Below are 13,134 nucleotides of genomic sequence, written 5' to 3'. Positions count from 1 at the left end.
GTGGTGGTGCTGTGTGTGTGTGTGTGTGTGCTGTGTGTGTGTGTGTGTGTGTGTGTGTGTGTGGTGTGTGTGTGTGTGTGTGTGTGTGTGTGTGTGTGTGTGTGTGTGTGTGTGGGTAGAAAAAGTTTGCTCTTCGCCGTCTTTGTTATTGAAGGGGGAAGTTTTAATTCCCATCTAAAGCAGGAGTCAAAGAGATCTGTTTGCTATGAACTACAATCTTTGTAATATTTGAAAATGCTTCATCCAGATACCAAAATATGCAGTTCCTCAACCAACTCCCTAGAAAAACAGCTGTTGTTACTGACTATACCATTTTTAAATGTATTATTGTTTCAACTAAATTATTTATTTTTTTTGTTAACAACGCTGAGCAATCACTAGATTCTGGCACCCCCAATGTTTTCACCTAAAAGTGACTATTTAAAAAAAATGAATGATATAATGTAATCAGTTAAACTTTATTTAAAAAGTATAATAATGTAAAACATTTATTTGTAATGCGTTTACATTCCCTGCTTACTTAAAAAACAGAAAACAATAGCAGCTGGTTTAGGTTGACTTAAACCAGCTTAGAGCGGTTCCTTTTAATGCCAATTTGATGCTCAAGTCTCTGTAAAAGAATAATATTGATCTATTGGTAAATTCGATCCAGAGTCTATCATGAAAATTGACTGGATTCACTATTTAGTTTCTGTATCTGACGCAAATGGGGGGTTGTCCCACTTGCATCAAGCAAGTGCAATAAAAGCCTTGCTTGTAATCGTAAGTTAGTTATCAAAACAGCTGCGTAACAAGCCTGCGTGGCTAGGGTCTGCTTGCATCTTAGTGCAAACATCTGTGTGTTGCTAAGTGCTTCCTCATGGTGGGAACTGTTGGGTCTCTGTAAATAATTTTAATAGGAGTACAGTCTAAACCTGCTTTATTTGAAAAGTGTCCTAAAATAAATTTGGTCATGAGGGTAATACAAATAAAATATTATTGAACAGAACATGGCACTACATAGAACTGTGTAAAAATCTGTTCATAAATCAATCAATCATAAATACCTCATTGTACCAGAGGCAATGCGATGCAGTAGAGCAACCTTATGGGTGTTTTTACATTTCACATTAAAATAAATGAATGTGTGTACATGTAATTAAAATTATTTAGTTAATTAATTCAAAACTACTTAATATAGCCTGTGTTCCAAACCCTGCATGATCAATTGCATTATCACTTGGCAAAACTTAATTTGCATATAGTACAACCACATGCAACCACATGCTAAAAACTCTGCCTGCATGCACCCCATATATTTCGATGATAACAGTGTCATGTTTCTCTTGTGTCTACACTGATCAGCTAGCACCCAGAATGTTAGGAACTGCTGTGTTTTGGTCAGACACACGGCATTATTGGTTGTGACTGGAACAATAATATCTGCTTTGAAAATAATATTTCTGACTGATTTGTTTCATTTGTTCTTATAATATAGCCTTGTTTCTGTCTATGTATATGTGTTTGTGTAGATATACAGTACCTGTAAATTAATATAGCTGCTGTTTGTATGTGCTGTATGTATGCATGCTTTGCTTTGTTCTTACTGAAGTCCTGTCTCATTACATATATTTAATTACCAAATTTAACAGCTGTCTGTTGTTGCTACCACCCAAAAAGTAAATTCTTATTAATAATGTTTACTTTGTTTCCTTCTTGTGTACCCCTGCAGCGCCAGTGTGTGCAGTATGCTCTCAAGGCCCGTCCACTGCGATGTTATATTCCCAAGAACCCCTACCAGTATCAAGTGTGGTACATCGTCACCTCATGCTACTTTGAGTACCTTATGTTCCTCCTTATTATGCTCAACACCATGTGTCTGGGAATGCAGGTATGAATACAACACGTTACATACATACACACACATCTATCTATTCATCCGTGTGTCTGAGGAACAAAAATTGTCTCAAAATATTCAGTATGTTACTGATAGAGCAGATAGGATTTAAGTAGAGGGTTTCAGGCTACTCTGTCCCTTTTTGATTGATCACTCACACTGAAAATTACTTAAATAAAATAAAATTTCTTCTTAGATGATGTATACAGTGATCTGTTTTAAGCCCAGATGTAACTCCTGTAATAGCTGCACACTTTTATGTCATTGTAGCATCTTTTAAATGTTTGTGATAGGGTGTGTGTAGAAAATTGGTTGTTTTTTTAAGTCCTCACACTAATGTCACTTTACAGTATAGAAGATCTGGACTGCGTTGCAGCAGCTATGTATAAGTTCTCCCCTAAGTTAGGGAATAAAGTCGACACTAGAGGCTCAGTAACTGCTAGTTAGTTTGTAAGTAAATCAGCTGTTAAAATCAGTTGCTCCACGATTACACCATGATTGCTTGGGGCAGAACTAGTTTGGACGTAAGGTCGGAAAGTGGCCAGTCAACCACAAAAAATTCCATCGTCATGGTTACCGTAGCTTTATGAGCCACTTGTCAGTGTAAATGGACTGTACTTGTATAGCGCCTTTCTAGTCTTCCGACCACTCAAAGCACTTTTACACTACGTACATTCACCCTTTCACACACACATTCACTCAGTGATGGTAAAGTCCATCAAACAGAAACTAACTCATACATACACATTGGGGTTCAGTATCTTGCTCAAGGACTTCGACACGTGGCAGGAGGAACCGGGGATCGAACCAACAACCTTCTGATTGGGGGACGACCCGCTCTGCCTCTGAGCCACAGCCGCCCCTGTGTAAATGCAGACATAGATATTAATGGCTGGTATTTGCTCCAAGAATTGGAAATACCTCCATCTCCCTCATCTCCGCTTCACGTCTCTCCTGTCCCCCCGCCTGAACCCCTAGTGTCTCTTTCATCAGACAGAAGTGGGCGTAGTTACTGATGCACACAGACAAATCTTTCCTCACACACACAAATCTCCACACTCATTTGCAGATCTGCCACAGCAAAAATGTAGCAAAATTCCTGTGTAAAAAGAGCCAATGTCTGTAATTCTAGCTCTTGAAGCAAATACTTCTCGACAATTAATATGTATGTCTGCTTTTACAGATTTGTCCAAACATTTACAGATCTATATAAACATTTACAGATTTGTCTACATATTTACAGATTTGGCTACATATTTACAAATTTAAATACATTTGCAAATCTGATTACGCACACACAGAGTCTGAACACACATTTGCAGATTCCTGTATACATTAACAGATCTCAGTACATATTTACAGATTATTTTACACATTTACAAGTCTGATTACACACACACACAGATTGAGATACAATTACACAACTCTCCACTCACATTTGTAAATAGTTTTGCTTCAATAACAGCTCCATATTCCTCCCACTGTACAAAAATGAAGCCAGAATATTCCAGATACATCCCGCCCCTATATTCTCGGCAGACTCAATCGAATGCAGGGCTCTGCTGACAATCATGACAATGAAACCCCTATTATAACCCCTAACCCTAACCCTAACACCTTATAGCTACAAATAAGTGATTAAAATCAACCTTAACAGAAAAATGAAAACTTGAACATACATCAGAGTGATAAGACCTAAACATTTTTGGGAGAAATTAATTTGACAACTTTATGACCTGTATGCAGTCAGCCACCAGCCATCAAGATGCCAATTGGACTGACTGTTGGAGAGCTGTCATGTCGTCCATCTTTATATATATTAATGATGTAGCCTGCCAAATGTAATAAAAGTGTTGTGAAATTCCTGTCCAATTAGAGCTGATTATATAAATGATGTGCTTAACTAAATACTCCTGCAAGCTCCAGACTGTTGAGAGGCAACAAAGACCCTGCTACTTGAATTCCAAATTTCTGGGTCTTGTGCTCCTGAGCCAGATGCTGCAGAACCTTTTGCCAGACTGCATACATACTGTACAATCATTGTCTGACTTTATATTTATGCAACTGTCAATCTGTGCCTCTTTAACCCACAGCACTGTAACCAGTCAGACCACGTCACTCACCTGTCTGATATGCTGAACGTGATTTTCACTGTGCTCTTCACTGTGGAGATGATCCTTAAACTCATGGCCTTCAAAGCCAAGGTTTGTCGATATTCAATTTCTTACATTTTCCAGATTAATCATCTAATTCAGTGATAGTAAATGTACGAGCAAATACATACATTTATGTAAGCAAAACACATGCACAACTTCAGGATTCATTCAGTGAACACACGCACACTTTTGTGAGTATAGCTCTTTGGTGTAAAAGTATATGTGAATGCTTAAGTGTACTCACAATTAATGCAGTTTTACTACCACAGTCTGTCTGTCTGTCTTTTTATCTTTTTTTTCAATTTCAATTTTCATATATGTGTATAGCGGCATATAATAACACAATTTATCTCAGCATACTTTTCAAATACAGCAGGTCTGGCCGTACTCCTTATAAGAACCAACAGTTCCAACCATGATCATTACATAATATGAGCCATTCTGCGAATCTTGGATAGAGGCCATGGATGTGAGTGGATGAGCCATTTCTCTTACAGATATTAGAGTATGGCAGATTATTAATAGCATTAGAACTAGGACACTAGTAATAAGTGTTTTAGGTGAACATGCCATGCTGGCGCTACTGCGTGTTGTTTATTCAAGATCAGTTCATGCCAGTGTTAATGTATATGCAACTGTAACCTTAACAATAATGAAAAATAAAGCCTCCACCTAAAATTTCATAGTTATAAGGAACAGAAAATTGACATACAGAGAATATTATAACTACATAAAGTAATAACAAACTGATAATAGAAAAAAAATGTATAACATCAACAACAAGTTATAATGACAACAAAATAACAATATGAAACAAAAATATAAAAATAATGTAAAAGGTGTGTTTGTGTGAGAATTAGAATTTTAAACAGCAGTTAATGGGCTTTCTTAGACATTCTTTCTGAACATTTTCTAGGAGATGGGAGTTTTTTGCCAAGATGGGAAAAGGTATTTCCATTAATTTGTAACCCCAAATTATATTTTGATAGTAATTGACCTCCTGCCACGAAAAAATCTTGGATGTAGATTTAAGATTGTTGCGTTGGATAAGAGTGAACCTGAGAATTAAATTTAAAATAAGTCTTAAAGTGCTCTGGAAAGTTTTCATGATCTGAATATAAGGCAACCTTATAAATAAAAACACATATTTGAGAGATATTGATGTCGTGAACAGTAAGTATCTGGTGTGACTCAGATCGGGCTGCCATCCTAACTTTCATTTAACTTACTTTGATGTTTTTGTAAAACACTTCCGGGACAAAACAGGTGTTATTTAAATGAAAACAAACATAATATGTTGTACACTGGGCTTTGCTAATAACAGTGTCAGAACTGAAAGGTCATTCAAACCATCTTATTTATTTAACCAATTTCAGGCTATAATTTTTACTTGCATATTTAAGAAAAATGCTCACACCGTAGAGCCCTGTATGAAGTGCTTTTTGCAGTTTGAGGAGGTGTAACAAATCCACAGGTTCACGATGGACAGACAGATTAAATGACCCAGTTATTTATTCCTCAACCGAATTCAGTAGGCAAGATTTTAAAGAAGAGACTAAAATAAAACTTAATAAAAGTCAAAACTTCCATGTGACAGCAGAGGGACATGACTACTTTTTTGTGAATGAAGATCTCCTTTCAGATTCTGACTAAAAAGAAAACATGGTGTGCGCGCGCACACACACACACACACACACACACACACACGAAGGCACATACCAGTGGTGCTGAAAGCAATTCAATCAGAAAGGGTATTTGCTTTTTGTAATGGGGGCAGAGCAGAATCTGACTCCATTCTTTATCTTCTTTCTCTCTTCTATTTTCCTTAAATCTGTTTTTTCCCCTTTTCTCTTCATTATTAGTCTCTCTCTCTTCTACACTGCTTCTCTTTATGTCATTATCTCTCCAACACCTTTCTCTTTCTGCCTGTCTGTCTGCACCTGTTCTTTAGCTCGGACACTGTTCTTTTTCCATCTCCTCTCTCACAGCACACCACACACAATGCCATATGGCTGAGTGGAGGCAATATCAATTTAACTGGCTGGACAGGAGAGCAAGTGAGGTTGTGTGTGTGTGTGTGTGTGTGTGTGTGTGTGTGTAGAAAAATGTTTGGCTCTTCGCCGTCTTTTGTTATTGAAGGGGAAGTTTTAATTCCCATCTAAAGCAGGAGTCAAATGAGAATCTGTTTGTATGAATAACAATCTTTGTAATATTTGAAAATCTTCATACCAGATACCAAAATATCAGTTCCTCAACAACTCTAAAAAAACAGCCTTGTTGTTATGACTATATACATTTTTAAATGTATTTATTTGTTTAACTAAATTATTTATTTTTTTTGTTAAAACCTGAGAATCACTAGATTTGCACCAATGTTTTCACCTAAAAGTGATATTTAAAAAAAAAATGAATGATATAAATGTAATAGAGTTAAACTTTAAATTTAAAAAAGTATAACTAATTAAAACATTTATTTGTAAATGCGTTTACATTCCCTGCTTACTTAAAAAACAGAAAACAACTAGCAGCTGTTTAGTTTGGTTTTCTAATTCAGGAAAATAATTTCAAATAAGAAATAATTTTTGTTTTAATTCAAGCGTTCCTTATGGAACATTTAAAATACAGCATACATAGACTGTGATTCTATTTCGGTACATTTCAAATAACCTATATTCTTATATCACAAAGTCAATGTGCATTCAAATTAATCTGTATTTTCCTTCGCTGCTGGCACTGTTTTTGCACCGACCCTTTGTGTGTAACTCTTTTCATCAATGGCATGAGCTAAACTCTGATAAACTGTTGGTTTGGCCTCTTATCCAGCTGCTAAAAATCTTTCAGGAGCTCGTGCCCCCTGAGTCACAGCAGCCCTGCTTTGGGTATCAATTTTTCTGGTGCATATTACAAAGCGTTATAAATAGTATGTAGGCCCATGTAGTATTCGTATCTCTCTCTCTCTCGCTCGCTCTCCCTCCACCCCTCCCCTCCTGGCACAAAGATCTCTTGTTCCCCCAGTGAATGTGTGCTGCCCTGAGCCATTCAGTCTTTTGTGGGGCTGAGGGGCCCTCCACCTCCCCCCTTCCTCTGCTGGGGTCAAAGGGGGCCAGGGGCAGGGCTTATCCCTGGTTAGTGGGCGAGCACAGGGTGATTGAGGGGGAGGTTGAGAGGGGTAGGGGGAAGAGAAAGCAAGAGGGAGAGAGAGAGAGCAGAGATAAGAGAATGTAGCATGGGTATGGGTGTGTGAAAATGGAGCAATATGTTTGCGTAGGTGATTTATAACTAGCATATGTTTTGTAATATAATATTCATGATTTTTAATAAGCTGAATAAAGTTGTTTTGTCTGAATAAGTTAAAAGAACACGGAGAATACATATGGAGGGAGAAAACGTGCCGATTGAAATTTATTATTTTTCCCCCCCCCTTTCTTTCTTCTGCCCTAATTTGTAAAAGCTTAATGTGAATGATTTGTGTCGTCAGATTTTTGCCACTGTGGGTCACCAGCTCAGTGTGTGTGTTTCTGTGCGTTTGAATTTGTGTTTATTATAATTGATGGAGATTTTACAATCATAAAGAAACCAAATTATCGCACACTCGAGCAGGCCTGCGTACTTAATCATGCATTACATTTGTTGATTTTATTAATCATGCATTAAATTGGTTAAAGTCAACCGATCTGAGCCTTGTTTAAAACGTAATTTTAGATGTTCCATTATGTCTGTAAATGATTCATACTCTAATATAGCAATTTGTCTACTTCTATCTCCAGTTATTTGCATTTGTGTTACTCAATTGTGAAAAGTCCTAAGAAATGGAGAGATGATGGAGAAAATAGATGTTTAACCAGGGTGGTTGCAACATTTTTAAATAATTTTGTAGTTCAAATAATGAAAAAAATAATAATTGAGCTTATATATGACAAGGACAATGTATGAAGCAACAATACATTTTACAAAATAATGCATGTACCAAATACCAAGACCCGAGGCAAGAATCCCAAGGAAATACGACAAATGTCTGAGCCGCAACTATGTCAACTTTTTCACTTGGCATGAAAAGAAAAGCTCGGGTAAAAACATTAATGAGTGTCTCAGTAAGCCCTGACAGTGGGACAGGAAACCAGCAGCCATTATTAATTTTATTATTTACCCTTGTGCTTTTTATACTGTAATTATTGTTGTCGCTGTAGCATCAACTGTCAAACACTGTTTCTCTAAAATCAGTGTTTTATCGTATTATTCAAATATATTATTAGATAAAGATAGCATAGTTAATGTCTGTTCATCTCTGATTTCTCCACAGGTGTTTTCTCTGGTGCGGATGGGTCATCGTCGAGCACGGGATCTGTCGCCGTAGTCAGCTCTGATTTGTCCCAGCAGCAGCCCACGCCTTCTCTGGCCCCTCCCTCTCCATTCACTGCCACCGCACCACTAACCAGCACAGCCTCCACACACGTGAGTCCAAACACAGGGTGCTAGAAACCCTCAGTGCCCTCCTCGCTTTCACATAACATGAAAATACATGCTCATTAAACATCTTTCTTTTTCTTTCCTTCACCAACACACACAAACACATACACACCCTCTCTCTTCATTCAGCACCTTCTACATCTGTCAATTCACCCACATCTCTCGCATGTGTGAGCTGAAGTGCAGATAAACTGTGGGAACACAAATAAACCAAAGCACACTAATTAAACGTCTTCCGCACCAAATCTCCCAGCACTATTATTAATCCACTGCATGTTAATTATTTGTGAAATGCGTGTGTGCTGACCTTGTGTGGATTGTGTTTTCTCAGTTATTCTATAGCTGATTTTATACGGTGCACCTTTAGAGGCTCTTTCTTGTGTATTCAGATCACAAGAAAGTATTTTACATTTGTTTTCACTACATAGATGTGATTCTCCAGCTTAATTCAATAACTATTTGCCTTAGTGAGCATGGTCTGTATTATAATATTGAGTGATGCATCTTTACTAGTATAAATCTGTAAATGTGTTGGGATTTTTCTTTAAAAAAAAAAAAGAGAAATTCAGTGTACTATGAAATCCTGGAAAAACCACATAGACTGTGTGTTATTGTAATCAACACTCACTATTATGATGTCCCTTAATGTGGAGGAAAAAAAACACTTGTGGGCAAAGCTGGGAAATAAGTCATTCACTATGCATAAGGACAGAAAGTGGATCCAGGGTGCTTATTTCAAGAAAATCCCTCCTATCTTGAAATTTTTTCATGCACAAGATAATGTTATTAAACATATTTCCATTATAATATACAGTTGGCTTGTTTGAACAACAGCTGAGCTAGGTTTTATATAGATCTTCTACATATATGAATTATGGGTCATTGACAGATCTCAGTGGACTAAACTTTTATTCTTCTCTTCTTCACAAAAGTTAATCAGTTTTTCAACTCGTGTGTTCCGGCTGCTTTTAACACTGCACATGCAGAAGCAGCAAGCAACACCCCCAAAACATCCGTCATCGCCTCACAGCACTCGCGCGAAGCCGCCAGTGTCTTTCCCCCCTTCAACCCTCCCAAGACACGCTCTCGTCTCCTGTCCCACGAACTGCCATTCTCTCTTTCCTCTCGCCGTGGTCCACTTACCACCTCTCTTTCTCTTTTTCCACACACACTTTCTCTCACCCTCGACCCTTCCTTCTCTCGTGTCCCCGTCCATTTCTCTTTTTCTCCTCTCTGTTTGTCCTGGTGATGTAAGACATCTGACAAGCACCACAGTAGGGATGGAGCGGAAGAGGAGGAAGGGGAGGGGGGGGGGGGGGGGATTCCGGCTGTGTGTGAGTGTTTTGGGGCGGATGGGGCGTCGGGGGTTGAATTCCTGGGCCTGCCTTCATTCTTGCCCCCGCTCCTTCTCTGTTCAGCACATATTATAAAACGGAGGCCCAGGAAGCACAGGATATCACACGCCTGTTGTTGCAGCATGTAATAGATTAGTTTGGGCTTTAGTCTGTTGTGGTGTCCATTGTGTGTGTGTGTGTGTGAGGAAAAATAGACAGAACGAGAGCAGCGGAAAGCCAGAGTGTGGAAGGCTTTAATAGAGAAAGAAATGTAATTTTTTTCCCTTCATTTCCTTCAATCGCTCCAGATTGTTAAAAACGTGTGTGTGTGTGTGAGTGTGTGTTTTTTTTGTAGTGTAATGCACTGCTCTGGGCATCTGGAACACGCACACACTCCGAATTGAGGCTGCTGAAATTACGCAACTATAGAAGGACGCCAACAACAGGCTTCCCTCAGTGTGTGTATGTGAGTGTGTGTTTGTGTGTGGGAGAGTGAGTGACAGAGACCATTTGCTATTTTCAGTCCGCTAGCAAACTCCCAGCCTACTGTTATTGGCTATCAGCCCAGGACAGAGAAAGGGAGTGCGAGAGAGACTTTGAATGAAAAATGAATGAAAATGAAAAATGAATGTTGATGGGAAAGGGGGCAGGATTATGGCACTGAGGGGAGGAGGAGGAGGATGAAGAGGGGAGGAGGAGGGGGGGGGCTCTAAAAGGAAAGTCATTTCAGTGAGGGGGAAAAATGGACGGAGGGTACAGGTTCTTTTTTAACATTTAACAGTGGTGGGAATTTCCAGGATGTTTTCCAGATTTTATTATTTCAGACAAACCACTTCCATGAAATCGTAATAGGAGATTATGACTTTCTAGGGTTTTTTTTCCCCCTGGGTGCAACGTAAATTTCAGCAAATGGATAAAAAAGACTTGAGAACAGAAAATAAGAGAGAGGCTGGCAAAGCTTCTCAAATGCAGGATTTGCATGTACACACTTTGTTTTGTTTTTTAATTTTTCAGATAATTTTCAGAGAGTTTTTCCGTTTAATGCTCATTTGCAAAAGCATTTTTTTCTAGCTCTCATCAGTCAAACTACTGAAGGTTTAGGAAACCAGACAATGTAAGCTCTTAAGCGTATCTATCCCTTAAGTTAACTATGAAGTTGTGTTTTGACACCATGTAACTTTTTCTTCAATAACATTTCAAATAAATATCTCCTTGTGCTTTTTTTAATTTGCAACGCTCATGTAATGTGAAAGAGCATCTTCCAGTGATATAAATAAGTTTTTTGCTGCATAACTTTTTCTGGAACTCCTCAACAACCAAAACAGTCAGCCATTTTGTTATTTTAGATAGACATGATTCCACTCCTGATGCTCCACCCTCGCTCTCCTCCCTCTAACCTCACCCCACCCTTTACTCCACGGTCCTTATTTGGGAAATGCCTTAATTGGATTAAACTCTATGCATCAGAAACACTTTGTCAGCATGTCAGCGTACTGTCGGGGTGTCGAGGCACTCTGAGCCCTCTGTGTATTTGTGTGTGTAACAGAATAATGAGCTGTGGATCCATATTATATCCTGTTTTTTTTTGTACATGAAAAGATAGTCAAAGTGTTGTCAAATCCACATTGAGACGAGTTTCACTGGCATGAAATAACATGTAGATGCTTTGTGACAATGCAGAATCAATAGAAGAGACCAGATAATTTAAATTCTCAAATTAGATTCATTCTCAGCTTTGGACTGGCTCATTAAATGTGTAACAGCCTGCCAGTCTGTCAGACCTCCAAAGAAAATTATACAACATGTGATTTGAATATCAGTTCACTAACTAAAATTCTAACTCATATGTAGATAACATTGCTTTGCTACTGTTCAAAAATTATTTTTTTTTTTTTTGAAAGAAAGAAATATTTATAAAACAATGGACATAAAATTAACATGAATCAACAACAATAATGAATTAACCATTCAGGTCATGTATTGTGTTTTAATTACTATTTGTATCATTGTAAATTCAATTAATGTGTCTTTTGGGCTCTAGGAAAATATTTTTGTTATTTCATACACTTAAACTATTAATTGATAAAACAAAAAAAATTATTTGTGTGTAAATGTACAATGTAACAATGTATGAATGAATGAAAATCATCATTAATTGTAGCCCTAAAATTGAATTCAACGATAAATTCTTCTATGGCTTTTCCATTATTTTATAGACACAGTTTCTATTTTATAGACCACTTCATTGCTTGATGTTAATTTCTCAAGATTTAAAAACCTCCTAATAACCATGCAGTTAAGACGCATACCATGTAACTGCATTGTGGGGGGATTTTTGTTGCATGTCATACTCTCTTGTCCCCCCCCTTCTTTCCTGCCTCTGTTTCTATCATATGAGCTATCTAATAAATGCGGAAAAGGCAAAAAAAAAAATCCCTTAAAAAAAAATTGCTTCTAACGTGATTAGAAGATTTCAATCACAGTGAAACATGGCTTCCTCTGGCTTCTTCTCATCTGTATCTGTGCCTCTGTCTACAGGTGAGCGGTCTGCCAGGGTCAGTCTTCAACCTCGCTCCCTCCCACATGTTTGGAAACCGGCTGAACCCCAACTCGGCCATGGCGGCACTCATCGCCCAGTCTGAGGCCTCACCAGCAGGTACAGCAACACACACCTAATGTGGCAACGTGTGTGTGTATGTGCACGTGAAAAGAGTGTGTGTGTGTGTGTGTGTGTGTGTGTGTGTGTGTGTGTTGGAGAGATAATGGATAGGTCACACCCCCACTATCCCACAGAAGGGTCAAGGGTCAACACTCATGATATTTTCAAGCTCCTCCTACTCAACTCCAGTTACATGTTGTGACACCCCCCTCTCTCTCTCTGTCATACAAAAATACACACATTTGCTTACACACTTACAGCATAATACACATGTAAAACTCTCTCCTCTAATCTGTGGCCAGTTTGAGATAAAGGGGTTTTTTGTTAAGGTAGTGGTATGATAGAGGAGCAGAGAAGGCCGAAAAAGAGCTGGTGTTGTTGTCTGTCCGGTGCAAAAGAGCTGATGAAGGAGTAGAACGTGGCTTCAGTAATCAGAGTAGCCACTTCCTGATAGAAGACATCTGGTTGAACAGAGGAGAGAAGCAAATGAAAAGAAGGGAGAGGAGGACAGAGTTGAGAGCTAAGAGGAGGAAGGTAGGTAGTTCCTGCTGCCGGTCAGCAGTCATCAGAGCCAGATCCACTCTGACCTGCAGGTCAACTCACTAATCAGCCTGAATGACAGGGGGCCACAGGGCTCCGTGT

General features: G+C 38.5%; 1 protein-coding gene across 1 annotated transcript in view; it reads left to right on the top strand.

Annotated features, from left to right (window-relative positions):
* mllt10 (MLLT10 histone lysine methyltransferase DOT1L cofactor) overlaps nucleotides 1-13,134 on the top strand; it is a 49,087-nt gene that overhangs the window by 26,700 nt on the left and 9,253 nt on the right. The window contains 2 exon segments of the mRNA XM_035656688.1: nucleotides 8,333-8,484; nucleotides 12,372-12,489. Coding sequence (XP_035512581.1) covers nucleotides 8,333-8,484; nucleotides 12,372-12,489 — 270 coding nt within the window.

The sequence above is a fragment of the Morone saxatilis genome, unplaced genomic scaffold (assembly GCF_004916995.1).
Source record: "Morone saxatilis isolate NCDOM2014 unplaced genomic scaffold, NCSU_SB_2.0 Contig0, whole genome shotgun sequence".
Classification (NCBI taxonomy): Eukaryota; Metazoa; Chordata; class Actinopteri; family Moronidae; genus Morone; species Morone saxatilis.
This window is presented reverse-complemented; position numbering and strand designations above follow the sequence as displayed.